General features: G+C 36.5%; 1 protein-coding gene across 2 annotated transcripts in view; it reads left to right on the forward strand.

The window, feature by feature from the left end:
• RASA3 (RAS p21 protein activator 3) overlaps positions 1–17,199 on the forward strand; it is a 148,775-nt gene that overhangs the window by 115,882 nt on the left and 15,694 nt on the right. For both annotated transcript variants that reach the window (XM_039349133.1, XM_039349134.1), the window contains 7 exons: positions 3,846–3,925; positions 6,512–6,616; positions 6,931–7,087; positions 10,569–10,717; positions 12,864–12,978; positions 13,943–14,017; positions 16,297–16,420. In XM_039349133.1, the coding sequence (XP_039205067.1) occupies positions 3,846–3,925; positions 6,512–6,616; positions 6,931–7,087; positions 10,569–10,717; positions 12,864–12,978; positions 13,943–14,017; positions 16,297–16,420 (805 nt within the window). The remainder of the gene's footprint in view (positions 1–3,845; positions 3,926–6,511; positions 6,617–6,930; positions 7,088–10,568; positions 10,718–12,863; positions 12,979–13,942; positions 14,018–16,296; positions 16,421–17,199) is intronic.

Here is a 17,199-nt window from a genome sequence, read left to right on the forward strand (position 1 = left end):
TGTTTCAAGTATTCAAAAGCATTAAAATCTGGGTGCATATATTCACATGTACACATACACCTGTTATATTTGATTGCTTTTTAATCTGTCTGAATACTATTTTCCATTATCCTTTTGCTTTTCCATCCTTGAAGTACAGGTAATTCTCAATTTAGGACTAGAATGTGATCATAAAGCGAGACATCACATTACTGCATTGCTTAGTGACTGCAATTCTGGTAATCCCCATGTTATCATTAAATGAATTTTAACAGTCATTTAACCAAGGATGTACCCAAATCCAAATCCATTCTAACCTTGATCCCTCCTGGCCCTGAACCTCCGCAAGATAAGGGCTGCCTCCAGTTACCCCCACCCACTACCTCACCCCCATCTTTGCCCTTCTGACCACTCTGTACCTTGTCTTGCAGGATGGCAAACAGTACATAACTCTGGGGCTGCTTGCCAAGCCCCAGCTTTATTAACTTAAAGAGGCCAGAATGGGCCAAAACACCCTTTTCCCCACACTCCTGGACCTTATTGGGCTGGCTTTGTGCTGCAAAAAAAGGGGAAAAACAGGCTGAAAGCAGTCCTTTCCCCTGTTTTTCACAGCACAAAGCCAGCCCTAGATAGCAGCCAGGACAGCATACCTTATCAGCAAAAGGAGCAAGAAGACAATGAAGGTGAACTGGGGCATGGACTGCAGGATGGCAGGGGTTAAAATTACATAGATGGGGGAAAATAGGTGGGTGGTGGTAGTTACAGCAGTTGTAAGTATAGGTGGGCTGCCAACCTTCCAAATTTTGATCATATGACCATGCGGGCGTTGCAACAGCTGTAACTTTAGGCATGGGTGGTAAGACCATTTATCACTGTCATGTCACTGAAAGAATGTCCTTAAGTCAAGGACTATCTGCACTGAAATATTACAGCAAGGATAAATTTTAAAAAATAATATCTGGATTCAGATGGGAAAGGTTAGATATGTCCGGCAAAATTTATCCAACACCAGTTTTCAGGGGCAAATGATATTTATATAAATTATGCTGAGGTGGAGTTGCTTCTCCTTCCTCAACTTTTAAGGCTGTGAGACAAGGTGTCTTGGGGACATGTTCACCCCATTTTGTTTCACAGACTACATATGTATGTTCCATTGTAGAATATTATATTCATGTATTATACTAGCCAGTCTGTAACTGTATTGAATAAATGTTTCTAGCCTTCCTGCAATCACTTCTAAAGGTTATTACATTTTAGATATGCCCACAAAACGATGAGTTCAAAATGACTCATAATCCCAGATTAACCTAAGCCATGGTCATTATAATGTGAGTTCTTATTTATTTATTTTTCTTAAACTGCCATCTGCCATATAGGAGAAGAATTGCAGAAGGAGGGATGCGTCTCAAACTGGAACTTCTTTGGCCTTTTACTTCCTGCAGGACTGAGCCAGATTTCTCAGGGGGCTAATTAAACATCAACATAAGCCCCATCATCTGACTTCAGTTCTGTCATCATTTCTCCAAAACAATAAAGCCAAGCCTTTTAAAGACAGCCTGTAAAACTGAGCCGTCAGGGTATTTTACTGTGAAGGATGCCAGACTAAATTTTTCCCTTTCTTTATTTCCTCCCTTCACTTCATCTTGTATCTAAGCCTTTCAGTTGTTGCTTAGGGCAGTTGGTTTCCTGCCTTCAATTCTACAATTTGTCTGGAGTATTGTCAGACCGATAGCGGTTTTCCCTTGGACATAGAAATACAACATATTGCCCTATTATCTGAATAGCGAGGATAATAATAAATTAGTAGTAGATGAAGCTAAGTTATTTTGATTCCAAAGGGTCTGTGTCTTTCCCAGACTTTCTAGAAAATAAAAAAGAAATTTTTACTGGGAGCTCTGGGAAATTGAGAAATATCCAGTCCGAGGGCATTCCTCTACTATTGGCAAACACTTTTCTTGCAAGTTCCACTTTCCTATATTATGCTAGAATATAGAGGACATTGGCAGGTGAAGCAGCACTCCTCCACAGTATCTGTTTATAGACAGGTCTTTTGCTTTCTGCACAAAAGTGTCCACATGTACTTGAAGTTGCCATTGCCAATATGAATGCTTGGTGTATTTATTTGTTATAAAGCTAGCCACCAGGGAAATAAAATGTAGTTTTAATTGTGGAAAACAATGTTATATATTTACCAACATTGTTTTCCTTCCTTCCTTTGTAACTTATAAAATTCTAGGGAAATAGATAAGAGGAAGTGGGGAAAATCAAGAAAGCTTGCTTTGTTCTTAAAAATGAAACTAAAATTTGGAGGAATGACTTCACTAGAAGACTTTGTTTTTGAATTTCTTTCTAATCGCTAATTTTGATTGATTTTCCCTTTTATTTCCTCCTGTTCTCATTTGGATATTAATTACTTGTTTTTTAACTTAAGTATTTGTAATTTTAATAAAGTATTTGCAAGTTAAGATTTAACTTCAAGTATTTGTAATTGATCGAGTTCATGAGAGAGATTGTCATATCAGATAAAAAGACCTTATTGTTTTAACAAACAGTATCAGTTGATTTGATGTATATTCCCTAGGATATTTTAATCATACTCCCATAGGTCCAGATTTCATGTAGCCATGAATCATAAATCTTTGGGGGGAAAGGAAGCAGGAATTGCTTGTAATGAATTCTCAGTCATTATGCTACCCAATGTGTAAGAGAAATATTTGTTTTACCTTCAAATAACTTAGGTGCTTTGCTTGCCTGCTTCCTTGATTCCTGCTCATATCTCTTGCCATTGTTCTTCAGAATTTTGACCTCAGGCCACTTGAAAATATGTCATTTTTGATTTAACATAAAAAAGGATTTGGAGTATAGGATTTAACATAGAAGAGCAGGATTTGTAATACAAGTAGATGTTCATGGAGCTATATCAGTCCTACCTCCATGATTGTTAAGGTGAATGAAAGAATTCTGCAAAATTGATAAATATGTGGAGGGGTGGCATTCATACTCTGTCATACCCATTGCTGTCTTCAAATACTAGTCCTAAGACAGACAGAAAGGTACATCACACACATTGGACTTAAGAAAACACCAATGAGCACAGATTATTAGTTAGAGGGGAAGGAATATTCCAATTAAGATCTCCTCTGTAAATCACCCTGCTGAGTCCTGCCTGCAATGTTACCTATTAAAAACAAGAGAGAAATGGAATGGATCGACCAGGCATGAACCATACATTTTACATTGTCATGTTCTGTTTTACTTCATCATTAAAAGTTGTCTCAGAATAATGGCGTGAATGACCAATATATTTGGTACACAAACGGAGTATAATAGAATAACACATTTGAATTATGGCTATATAAAAGCTAATAAAATTGTAATTAATTTGCTGATATTGCATAATACTCTGCAATAACATTTAATTTGTTTTTGTTTCATTTCTAAATAAAATTAACTCTATTTTTCTTTGTTAAGTGAAATTGATTTTTTTCTGTAATATTATAAAACTCTGAAAAATACTGCAGTATTTTGCAAGTGAATAATATCAAATATAAGTCTAATAATCTTATTTGCCAAGCATAGGAATGATCCTTTTAGTATTTTAAATGAGTCAGTGGTATACAAATACAGACTATTTCAATGGTTTGCATATATCTTTATTAAAACAGTTATAGGTAATTTGCAGTACAAAATGTGATGCAACTAAATATGTATGCTTATAAAAGCATTATCTAAAGAAGTTGGAGTTTAATACAATTATATTTATGAAACTAAATCAAATATAATGTGCAATTGCACTGAAGTTCCATATATAAAGTGTTTAATAGGTTTTTCATAAGATCTTTTTTTTAAAAAAATATTTGCACTAGATTACTAGGCCAAGCAGCTATAGCAAGAAATCTCACTTTGAAATTGAAGATGCTGATGAAGTTGACAAGATGGAAATCAGGTAAAATTCTTTATACATCTTTTTTAAAATCTGAGTGCTCTTTAACCAACCATAAACATTCTTTTGACACTGAAAGCTGATTTCTTTCTCCACTCCCCCTTATTTTTTATCTATCAAGAAAAATATTTGGGTTTGAAAGAAGGAATAAAAGCAAAGAGGAAAACACTTTTTTCTTTTCTACCAAGTTTCTTAAAACTGCACCAAATCATTTTCAGCAATGTTCATAATGAGCAGGTTCAGAAATGATTTTTAAAAAGTATTCATATCCTAGTTCCCAAATGATGTTGATGTAAGTCAAATCAAGTGACATGCAAGGCTGTTAGAAATAAGAGCGTATAAAAGCTAAAGAAATGGTGGAATGAATACACCAACCTTCCTGAACTCAAGAGACTTAAGGTTTGATGGGCTGACTCCCATTATCCCCAGTGTGCAAATGAAGTACCTCTTCCTTGAAAAATGAGCTAGTAGCATTTTCTGAAAGGCTCAGCACCATGGGCATCCACATGGTAAATAATAATAAATGACTTAAATATCATGACTCAAGTACACAATAACTTTATTGATATGATACTGTCATGTCATAATTTTGACGTCATGGTAGCTTGTAATTCTGTGCCAGTTTGAAAACAACTCTGGGCCACGTGTTCCCTCATTAGTGATGTTGGAGAGCCAAGGAATGTAGAAGTGCTCTCAGAAGGGAAAGGGTGGGAGGGGAGAGAAATGGAACTCAGCAACGAATTCTTAATGTTACAGAGTTCTGAGATGCAAAATCATACACACTTTCCAAAATAAGAGTTCAGTGAGCTTCCAGAGTTAACCTGAGAATACAATTTTCTTTAAAATGTCTGTACAATTGGGACTGGATTTCACAGATCATTAAGTAGGAAGAGGCGGGAGCCCCAGGCAAGCAGGCCAACAAGTAGTGCAGGAGGGTGGACAGGGGTGCTGCAGGCCGCACTATGGAGTATGGATGGATTAAAAAAAGTCATGGGAACCAGAGCAACTTCCGACTCCCTGACAGCTTCCCCACTGACATTGCTTATGAGAAGACATCATGACTTTTTGAGACTTATTCATAAACTGGACACTAAGCACATGGATCGTGATCACATGACTGCAGGGACAGTGAAGGCCAGAATTCCAAGGACCAGTTGTTAAGTTCCTCTCCTTCAGCACTGCTGTAACTTTAAATTATTGCTGAATTGTAGTAAAAACCACAAGACCATCTTTATACTGATTTTAAGTTGTTGATAGTGTAATATACAAGGTAAGATCTTGTATCTATTAAGATCTTTTAAAGATATTCTCCTTTTTGTTTGTCCTGCATTATTGGTAAAATCAGCAATGAGTGGAAGTAGCGGTGCCTTTCTACTTGCTACCTTTGCTTTTCCTCCTTGGACAGTTGGGGCCTTTCTACACCGGTAGTTTGTTCCACTTTGAAACTGTTTCCCCTCTGTTTTTATAGTACTGTCTGTTGGTGGAGTTGAATTTGTTTCTGGCTCTGTTCCAGTTTATTTGAAATAATTCAGAATTGGTATTTTGAAGATTGCTTCTTATATACCACCTTCCATCTCCTGATGCCAGTAATTATTCTCTTTTCCTGTACGCATTTAGAACTTACCACATCTAATCCATTCCCTCTTATAATATTTAACCTCAATCAGAGCTATTGGGGAAGTTGCCTGATTACTGACAGTATAATTTTGCCATAGCAATTTATAGAAAGTGAACTTTCAAATACAACAGAAAAATGATGACGAAGGGGCTGAGAACAAATTTCATAAGGATTTCAGTGCCTTTTTAAAAGGTTTTTTTTTAAATGAAAGTTCCTTTAATTCATGGCAAGCTCTTAAAAATTTTTTTCAAACAATCAGATTTGAGCAAACACCATGTACAGAAAAATATGGACAGAGGGCACTGGCGCTTTATTTTCTTTTTTGCATAGAATAGGACTGGTGAGTTTTATGTTACAGCAAAGATGGTGGTAGCTCAAAAGGTTTGTCTAACTCTAAACCTAACCCTGCTATAGGCTTGGTGCAAGTAATACTAGACCTGCTTCAAGATTATCAGTTGAGCAGGGCTAAATTTGGATACTTTGAAAGCAGGATGGCCCTCCTTTCAAAGCTCACTAGTGTGTTGCATCAATTTAATATGAACTCATTGCTACAAAAATTATGATCCTACAACCTAAACATGTAGATTTAAACAGCAGGAGGAAATGGGAACAAATACATAGCCAAAACATTGTGTTGTGAACAGGGATTACATGAATCCATTTCTATATGTTTATCACATGCTGAAATCAGATTATTATTTCTTTAACGATCTTCTTGGTTGATAGAAAAACAGTTTCAAGTCTTTTTACTGTGTCAGCTTAAAATGAGTTATCAGTTAACATAGCAGTACTCTTTTGTTTGCTTCAGCTTGTGCTTTAAAAAACATCCTCTTTTGACTTGGAGTTGGTTAGTTGGTTAATTAGTTGATTTTTGGTTTGTATTTTTTTTTGGAGGGATGGAAATGAAAGTATTAAAGAGGAAGAAAAAGTTTGTTCTTCTGTCCCTCATTCTATCTTTTACTCTGTTACAGAGTTGATCTTTGGAATGCAAGCAACTTGAAGTTTGGAGATGAATTTCTGGGAGAGTTGAGGTTGCCACTCAAATTTCTTCGACAGTCCAGCTGTTATGAAGCTTGGTACTCTATTTTATTAAACCATTTTACTCTTTATTTGTATTTCTTTATAAGTTGTTTCAGAAAAAAATGTTCCTTGACATAATTGATTTCTTACCTGGTTTTTTTTAAAAAAAAAAAAAATCCTTCTTTTACCTACCCAATCCAGTTTTATGTAGAAATACATGTCATCACAACCACAATATGTTTAGCCACCTAAAAATGAAAAGATATGAAGAAAGATTTATAGACTCTTTCATAATACTGGGAAGAAAGGCTTATGCAATACAATCTATATATAGTTTTAGAAGCTGTTTTATGTTTCTCTCCTTTGTTAGGTATTTCCTGCAGCCCAGAGTTAATGGCAACAAAACATTGAAACCTGATGACCTAGGTTCTTTGCGGTTAAATGTGGTTTACACAGAAGACCATGTCTTTCTTCCAGAGCATTACAACCCCCTTAGAGACCTCTTATTAAAATCTGCAGATGTTGAGGTAATTTTTCCATTCTTAACTTCTCATAAATATTTATCATTTTACACTAAACCATCTGATGTCCTCAAGCTTTCTGCAAACATGGGCTCCTTACTAATTAACAAATTAGAAGCCAGATGCTGAAATATAAATTTTCTGCCTCCTCTGGAGCAAATGTCCAGGGAATAATCTTATTTATGATGATTGTGTCCCCAATATAATTTGACTGTGGGAAGCAACAGTCTTGACCAAGATCATTGGAATAAGAGAAAAAGACTTCAGTGGTTCCACTTTAATCTCTGGATTCCTCTACGTACCAGCAATGAGAAACTAGTGATTTTATCGCTGCACTGCAGTTATTCCTTGAGTAGGGTCTAGAAGGGGAACATCTGATAACTTCCTATTTCCTGTTTCCTGATAGTATTTCACTTTGTGTATTCTATCTGCTTCTGTATTCCCACTGTAAACTGTGGGAAAACAATCACTTCCTCAACTTTCTCCAATAGTTTATTTATTTATTTATTTTTAAAATTTATAAGCCGCCCCACTCCCGAAGGACTCTGGACGGCTAACAATAAAAAACACATAAAACATAACAAAACAACAATACAAAAACAATCATCCAGGGGTAAGGTTTTATAAACCCCAGGCCTGCCGGAAAAGCCAGGTCTTAAGTAGCTTACGGAAGACCAACAGGGTGGGAACGGTCCTAATCTCCAGGAGGAGCTGATTCCAAAGCGTGGGCGCCATCACAGAGAAGGCCCTCCTCCGCGGCCCCGCCAAATGGCACTGCTTGGCCGACGGGGCCTGAAGGAGGCCCAGCCTGTGGGATCTAACCGGACGTAGGGAACTATGAGGTAGTAGGCGGTCTCGCAAATAGCCTGGCCCTGAGCCATATAGGGCTTTAAAGGTAATGACCAACACCTTGAATTGGACCCGGAGACCAATAGGCAACCAGTGCAGCTCACGGAGGATAGGTGTAACGTGGGTGTATCAAGGAGCACCCACTATCACTTGCGCGGCTGCATTCTGGACCAACTGTAGTCTCCGAATACTTTTCAAGGGTAGCCCCATGTAGAGCGCATTGCAGTAGTCCAAACGTGAGGTGACAAGGGTGTGAGTGACTGTAAGGAGAGCCTCCCGGTCCAGGTAGGGTCGCAACTGGTGCAACAGGCGAACTTGTGCAAAGGTCCTCCCAGCCACAGCCATCAATGATGTTCCAAATTCAGCTGTGGATCAAGGAGGACACCCAAGTTGCGAACCCGCTCCGAAGGGGGTATATTTTCCCCCGCAAGAGTCAACACTGGACAGTCGACATGATCCTTGGGAGGCAACATCCAAAGCCACTCGGTCTTGTCAGGATTGAGCCTGAGTCTGTTAACCCCCATCCAGACCCTCACGGCTTCGAGGCAACGGCCCATCACATCGGCCGCTTCACTGAGAGAGCTCGGGGAGGAGATATATAACTGGGTATCATCAGCATACTGATGAAACCTCACCCCGTGCTGTCTGATGATCTCACTCAGCGGCTTCATATAAATGTTAAATAGGAGGGGAGAGAGGACCGACCCCTGTGGCACGCCGCATTCAAGGGGCCTTGGGGTTGACCTCTGCCCTCCCACCAATACCGATTGCGACCGGCCAGAGAGGTAGGAGGAGAACCACCGTAAAACGGTGCCTCCCACTCCCACTCCTTCGAGTCGTCGCAAACGGATACCATGATCGATGGTATCGAAAGCCGCTGAGAGGTCAAGTAGCACCAAGACAGAGGAATAACCTCTGTCTCGGGCCCACCAGAGATCATCCAACAGCGCGACCAAAGCGGTTTCTGTGCTGAAGCCGGGCCTGAAGCCAGATTGAAAAGGGTCTAGATAATCCGCTTCATCCAGAGACCGTCGGAGCTGGAGCGCCACCACTGTCTCTACAACCTTCCCCACAAAGGGGAGATTGGAGACTGGACGGAAGTTATTTAAATCAGCCGGGTCCAAGGTAGGCTTCTTGAGCAGGGGCCTCACAACCGCCTCCTTCAGGGATTGTGGAAAAGACCCCTCCCTCAACGAAGCGTTGATCAACACCTGGAGCCAGCTTCGTGTCACCTCCTTGGCAGCCGAGACCAACCAGGAAGGACACGGGTCCAATAAACAAGTGGAGGCGCTCATTGCTCCCACCGCTCTATCAACATCCTCAGCGGTCACAGACTCAAATTCATCCCATAAAACTGAGCTAAGACCTGCCCCAGTCATCTCAAAAGGCCCTGCCCAATCGGAGTCTAGGTCTGTCCGAATCCGAGCGATTTTGTCTGATAAGAATTGCACAAATTCCTCCGCTCTACCCTATAAGGGCTCCCCAGCTTCCCGAACATTAAGTAGGGAACGGGTCACCCTAAACAGGGCGGCGGGGCGATCCATTAGCTCATCAATAGGCTGCTGATATCCTGCATGGAAATTTTCATTGCAGTAAAAAAAAAAAATGATAGGTAGCTGAAAATCTTTTAGAAAAATTAAAAGGATAGAAAAGGATATCCAAACACAACTATGGTCATTAACTTATTTGTCAAAAAACATAATTCCAATTGGAGAAAAAGCATTAGGAAAAGGTGTTTTCAATGGGCAGTCTCCACATTTTTCTGAACATTAATGTAGTGGCTGACAAGTACAGAAAGTTTGAGAAAAATTAACTTAGTGCAGTCCTGCATAACATACAAGTTACATGCGGCCTGCTAGGGAGAGTTATATTTCTTTTATCAGAAACTAGATTTTAAATCTAACAACCAAATAGCCTTTTCTCTATTCTGTTTAGCATTCTTGCTATTCTTTGAGAAGATGCACTGCATAGCTTCTCATGAACTTGTGATTTGGTCATTTCTTCAGGTGGTCAAGGGTCAACGTTTCCTTTGTGTTCTTAATGAGCCAGGTTTCTCCTGTAATATTTTGAGTGACCATGATCTCTAAACCTTTGTCAAATCTCTTCTAACTCTCAGCTTTCTCTCATGAAATATTAATTTCCTTTCTTCACAGAAGAATGCAGTGTAAACCTCATATTGACATATTGTAGCAACTTTGATTTAAAAAAATATCAGAAACTGGGATAACCTATTCCATTAAACATTTATTTTTACCAAACTTTATTGAAAAAGCAATAGTTATTTGGTTTACACCTAATGTTTATTTGTGCATTATGGCTTAATACAGCATATCAACCAAGGCAAAGACTTCATCCCACAAACACAAACTGTGATAAAATGAGGAGAAAATGAGGTTATAGATAGCATATCTTAAATTGATAACTGCCCCAAATACAAGTTTTCTTTCATAAAATCCGGTTAACTAACAGCTGACATTTAATGAAAGAAATATGATAGATATACACACATATAATTAGAATACATTGTGTCATAGGTTTCTATGTAAATGGACACTGTTCTTAAGAATTTGTCAGGAGTTCATTTAAACATTCTTTCAGGGATGCCTCCATTTAAAAGTTTTTGGTTTTCTCTGTTTAGCCTGTTTCAGCATCAACTGCCCATGTACTGGGTGAAGTCTGCAGAGAAAAACAGGAGGCAGCCATACCTCTGGTTCGACTCTTCCTCCACTATGGCAAAATTGTGCCTTTCATTAGTGCAATTGCAAATGCAGAAATAAAAAGAACCCAGTAAGTACAATACTGCATTTATTGTAAAAAGAGGTACTGAGTAGCAAATAATTATTTTTGGAAGGTCATGCATAAGGACAAATGGGCCTTTGATTTTCCAAATTCACTTTTGATAAGATTCCATAGCAAGTATTTTTAGCATCAAAAAGTTGTGTTTGTGGTTAATACAGATTTAAGTTAGTCTGGCAATAAAGACAGGAACAGAATTGCATCATGTGAACATTTGGGCTGATGAATGGTATAAAGATGAGGTTTTGTTTTTGTTTTTTTGTTTTGTTTTTTTTTTAAAAAAAGCAGGGCCAATGTTTTGCCCTAGAGCTTCATAGCTAAAATCTTATGCTATTTTCACCAATGAACAGAATAGTTTTACAAGGAGACTGGTAGCCTAAAGATACCCTGGGAACTATTTTCTCCTAAAACTTAGCTAAGAAAGCACACAGAAGAATAGTAGGATATGTCCTGTTTCATTAAATACCTTGTAACTTGCTTCACATGTTTATTATAAGGAGAAATTCTGATACCAGATACAATATCCATGGATTAAGGAGAAAATGCAAATCTGGTAGAGAAGGATTGTACCAAGCTGCGGAACTGAGTATTTCTTTGTTTTGCAGCCAGATATGAAGCCTGGATACTCATTTATCTTCTACACTTACTTCACTACAGATTCATTCTTAACGCTATGAATTATAGACTTATCAGCTTATAGATAGCTACTGGACTAAAATAATTACCCTGTTGAATTACCTGCTTTTCTAGAGCAATCCTGGGCTTTGCTGACCAGGCTTAACAGAAGAACAGCTGTTCTAGTTTATTTATTAATTCATTTAAAATTTTCTCTGCCTTTCTATTCAAATAAGCACTTACAATTGCTAATAAATTTTTAAAACATGATACAGCTGATTAAAAACCTAATGAATGCAGGCAATCCTAGACTTACAACCAGAATTGGGATCACAATTTTATGATATTTTTGTGAAGGTTGTTAAATGAATCACTGCAGTTAAATGAATCATGTGGCTCATGAAAATCCAGTTTTCCCCATTGACCTTGCTTGTTGGAAGCCAGTTGGGAAGATGGAAAATGGAGATCACAAGACTCCAGGACATTGCATCTGTTGTAAATGCATGCTCATGTGACTGGAAATGCTGCAACGGTCATAATAGCAATAGCACTTAGACTTATATACCACTTCACAGTGCTTTACAGCCCCCTCTCTAAGCGGTTTACAGAGTCAACATATTGCCCCCAAAAATCTGGGTCCTCATTTTACCAACCTTGGAAGGATAGAAAGCTGACTCAACCTCATAAGTGTGAGGTATAATTGTAAGTCACATTTTTCAGTGCCATTGTAATTTTGAATGGTCTCTAAATGAATAGTTGTAAGTTGGGGACTGCCTATACCAAAATAAGGAAATTATTAAAAGCCTGGCAAAGGAGCTATTCCTTTATGGATTTTTTATATTCTGAGGGCCTGGAGAGCACACATGTTGCACAATGCCTTCTATACCTTGAGACTTTGTAGGAGAAAACTCTCCCATATGATAGTAAGCCTGTGACAGTGGGGGCATTTCAAGAAGATCTCTCCTGCAGATCTTAATGCCAGAGAGGGCTGTAAGGAGAGGTGTTTTGCACTGCAAAATGCTCTGATGGGTGTTGAAAAGATTAGTGCTAAATATATGCACAATCTATTATTCCATTTCTGTTTAGGACCATGCCAGTGAGTTTGCTTCAGTTGTTTTGTAATGTTCCAGATATGATTTGATTCCAATTTTGTCTGGTACTAGTTCAAACAAGTCCATTAGAACAGGAAGATAGGATGACATAGAGAAGAAATGGAATGTTCCAGAAATCTCTGAAATGTTTGTTGCTGATAGGTTTTTTACATGCCTTGCAATACCCACATTAAACTTTTTATGGAGATGCCAATTGATTGGCTGCCAAAGAGCAATTAGTGCCCAGCAAACTATGATAGCCTCCTTCCTTTCAGAAGTCTGAGGCTGATAACCATTATTGGTCTTTACACTATGATTAGTCCTTTTTAATGGGCTTCTAGATATACCTTATATACCTGTAAGTCCTGCAATTCTTTTCTTAAAAGTTTATTATAAGAAGGCTAAATGATTAAAAAAATGTTTGCTTTCAGAGATCCAAACACCATTTTTAGAGGAAATTCATTAACCTCCAAGTGCATTGATGAAACCATGAAACTAGCAGGGAAGCATTATCTTCAAGTCACACTGAAGCCTATTATTGATGAGGTGAGCTCACCTTTATTAGCAGAGTGTGCAATATCTTGTTATGGTTGTTTGACCATCAACAATGTACCAAGTCAAGAACATATAAACAGTATGTTACAGAAGTAAACCCTTGTTTCTAAAAAAAGAATGCAATCTACATACAAAAGAAGCAATTGGTGTAAATAGCTGCCTATTTTTAGATCCAGAAAAAGAAGGGTTTTTTTTTCTTAAATTTGTGGAAATACTTGTTATCTCCATATTGCAGTTGTCTTGTCTTTTTTCCAATGATAGAAATAAGCAAACCACATATTTCCTTTAGTTGATTCAGCATTTTCCTGAGTTGATAATGTCATGGCTAGCCAATAATCTATGCTATTTTTTTTAAAAAAATTAAAGTTTGCAACACCATGTCATATTTTGTCTTATTCAAAACAATGAGATTTTTTCCCTTAAGTATTCCTTTATATTGATAACATTGGAGTCCATTGGAATTGAATGGCTAATAAATTTGAATATATAGAATAACTAACTAACTAAATATTATTTCAAACCAATGGAGAAACAGTTTAAAACTATGGTTGCATTTCTTTTTGCGGACCATTTATTTCCAAATGAGAACTTTTTCTCTATAGCCTAAATATTTGTCTCCTTATTTCATTTTCTTTAATCATCATATGCATCACATTAGCAATGTCACTAAACACGGTTAAGGATAGAATTTACATTTTAGCCAGTACTGGAAATTAGATTTGCAATGGGTTTGTAAACTTCTCATTCCAGGAAAAAATTATTAGTGTCACTGCCAAAATAAAAAGAAATAAGAAATTGAACCCAAGGAAGAACATTGTTTTCAGATAGTTCATTTCTATAAAACAACTGCAGTAGGACAAATTCCATCTAAAAATTGAGACGTGTCAAATCCTACTGGTAAGTAATTCACTACACTGATATCAAATATATATATTTTCTTTCCTATTTCTTTCAGATCTGCCAGCTCCATAAACCTTGTGAAATTGATCCTGTGAAGTTGAAAGATGCTGAAAATTTGGAAAATAATAGGGTAGGTACTTCAAGTGGTAGGGGAGAAAGTCAGTTTTTCACTTATAAAAATGATTACTTCTTGAAATATGTTACCAGTTGTAAGCTAGATGGGAATAGGCCATTGTTTTCAATAGGAATATAATCAGCATATGAATTTGCCACTCTTGTCTACAACAGAGTGATACTAATCCCAATTTCCAGATGTTTTTCATATTTCATAAAGATTGTTTCATATATTACCAGATTTCAATACAAAACGAAAGGAGAAAAATAGTTTTTGATGCCAGGCAGGCCATTTTTTTTGGCATGGAATCCCACCAGAGACTTCCCTTAGTTGATCTTCTAGAATGTAAGCACCTAAAATATTCACACAAAATCCAAATAGCAAAATTCATCCATACATGTAAGGGTATATGTGTGTGTATTGTAGACAGTACTATAATCCATTTTGGGGTTTCATATAAATTCATCTATATTGAAGCACTTCTACATGGGAATATTCTCATTTGTAAGTATTTTTAAATTAAATTACTTACTGATGTCTTAGTTCAGTAGTGATTTGCAATAGATCTCCTGTTTTATGTACTGTAAGTAAGAAAGTCAGTACATTGTAAAGGCATAGAATCAGATTTAAAAATAAAATTGTATGAAGGTATAACACAGAATAAGTAATAACATAGCCAAATAACATTTCAGAAAAAATTTATATGATCTTCTGAAAGGCTGTTAACCTGGTTTTGTCATTGGCCTGGGGAATCCATGGAAATATGATGATATTCTTTGGAAGTTTAGAATGCACTCTCTCATGTTTTTGTTTTTTATGCTTTTAAATTTATTTCAATGGTTTTGTTTTTAATTGCTTTGATTGCTGTTGTTATTTTAATTGTGTGCGCTTCCTAGAATTACATGTGTGAGATGGGGAGCTATATAAATTGAATGAAAGAAAGAATGAATGAATATAATTATAGTACTTCAAAATAAAAAATTAAGAAGTAACAATTTGATTAATTTTCCTGTTAGATAAAGAAATACTAGAGGACCGCAACATAAGTTGAGCAGAGAAAAAAATTCATGGAAAATACCATTATTATCATAATTGGGATATGGTTTTAAAAATATTTGTGAATAAATTTTTGAAAATAATTTGAATTAAGGGTATTTCAGAGGGCCTTAAAGACCTGGCTGTTGGCCCAGGATTTTGGCTAGGGTGGTTGAAGCCCGGTCTGAATAATATAGAATGTTTCTCATAGTTGCCATCTTTTGCTTTGTTTTTATTGTTCTGTTATTTATTCTTATTTTTCTGCATTCTTATTTTGTGAACTGCGTAGAATCACTAAGAGTCAGACAGTGCTCAAGTTTAATAAATAACAACATAAATTTTTTTAAAAGACTTTTAAAATTTGAATTCACTGTGACTGAACCATATTTGGCCAGAATCCAAATATCTGTTTAAATTTACAAGTTTATTACATCATCATCATCATCAGATGAAAATCACAGCTTCATTTCCTAATGCGACCCACAATCTAGAAATAAGGATAAATTTCCTGTTAGTTACAGCAATTAATCAGTGGAACAGCTTGTCTTCAGAAATTGTGGGTGCTCCAATGCTGGAGGTTTTTAAGAAGAGATTGGACAACCATTTATCTGAAATGATACAGGTTCTCCTGCCTGAACAGGAGTTGGACTAAAAGATCTCGAAGGTCTCTTCCAATTCTGTTATAATCTATTATAAATTCAGTCAAAAGTATATGGAGTCTCACTGAAATGTGTTTTAAAATATCTGAACCAAAGCCTCTTTTTTTTTCTTATACTTTGTTTCATTTTGAATTTTTTAATCTTTCATATAGACAACCCTAAATGAAAACTTACTAAGATACATGGAATGAGAGAAATGTTTTTCTGGATTATGAAGCAATTTTTAATTGTGGCCACCAAGAACTTATATGGGTGTCATTTTAATGAAGTAAACGCTTGCATACACTGGCTTCTAATAGCTTCAAAGGTTTTCAGAAAAAAATATTTCCCAGTCTGAATTGATGATGTTAAATACTGAACCTGGAAAAAACTCACTCACCAGTCTATCACTATTTTCCTCAGCCTTTAGTAAAAATATTTACAAGAGGTGTTTTGAAAAATACCAGTATAAGAAGGTAAAATGGTATTAATGGAATGGCATTGTGTATGATAATCAAATTCCATTAATATGAACATTAATTAAAATGTATCTTGTTCAATGTTTTAAAGGTCTGAAATTATTTTGGAATTAATGTTTTATGCTCTTCATTTTCATCCTAGGAAAATCTTAGGCAGTACGTAGATCGGATTTTCACAGTTATTACAAAATCTGGGGTTAGTTGTCCTACAGTGATGTGTGATATCTTTTTTTCATTGAGGGAATCAGCAGCTATACGTTTCCAAGGTAATCTAGAATTAAAACATTTTTTGCTCTCATGTTTAACCTAATTGGAACATTATCTATTTGTACATTCTTAGAATTAATCATCATTGCAGTTGTGAAACCATTTTACTACATGTTTCTGATATGTGTATACATTTGTATATACATGTATTTTCTCTATCTTACTTGTAAGCTACAGTAGTGTGTTTATACAACCTTATTTAGATAATATATTTTGTATAAACTTTAATAATATATGGGTCTATCTTATATTTGAAAGCTCAGAAATTAATTAGCAGAACAGTACTATCATGGTCAAAATTAATATTCATATACATACAGTAGGAGCTCAACATTATTACATATTTAAAGTAGTTATACTTGATTATCAGGTGAAGATCAAATTTTAAAAAGGCACTCACTGTTTTCACATCCCTATAAGGGATGTTTTTTCCCTTAAATCTTATTTTCCTAAGTCAATTAACAGTAGAAAAAGTATAAATACATAAACAGTATTGAAAATATAGCTTCAGAATTAGTAATCATGATAATAGAAATAGCTATAGCACTTAGACTTATATACCACTCCATAGTGCTTTATAGCACTCTCTGGGCCATTTACAATGTCAGCATATTGCCCCCAACAATCTGGATCATTATTTTACTGACCTTGGAAGGATGGAAGGCTGAATCAACTTTGAGCCCCATCAAGATCAAACTCCAGATTATGAGCAGAGTTAGCCTGCAGTACTGCAATCTAACCCCTGAGCCACCAGGACTCCATAATGAAAAAGAGAAAA

The sequence above is a fragment of the Crotalus tigris genome, unplaced genomic scaffold, assembly GCF_016545835.1.
Source record: "Crotalus tigris isolate CLP2741 ecotype Arizona unplaced genomic scaffold, ASM1654583v1 scf7180000018227.753833, whole genome shotgun sequence".
In the NCBI taxonomy this organism is placed as follows: Eukaryota; Metazoa; Chordata; class Lepidosauria; order Squamata; family Viperidae; genus Crotalus; species Crotalus tigris.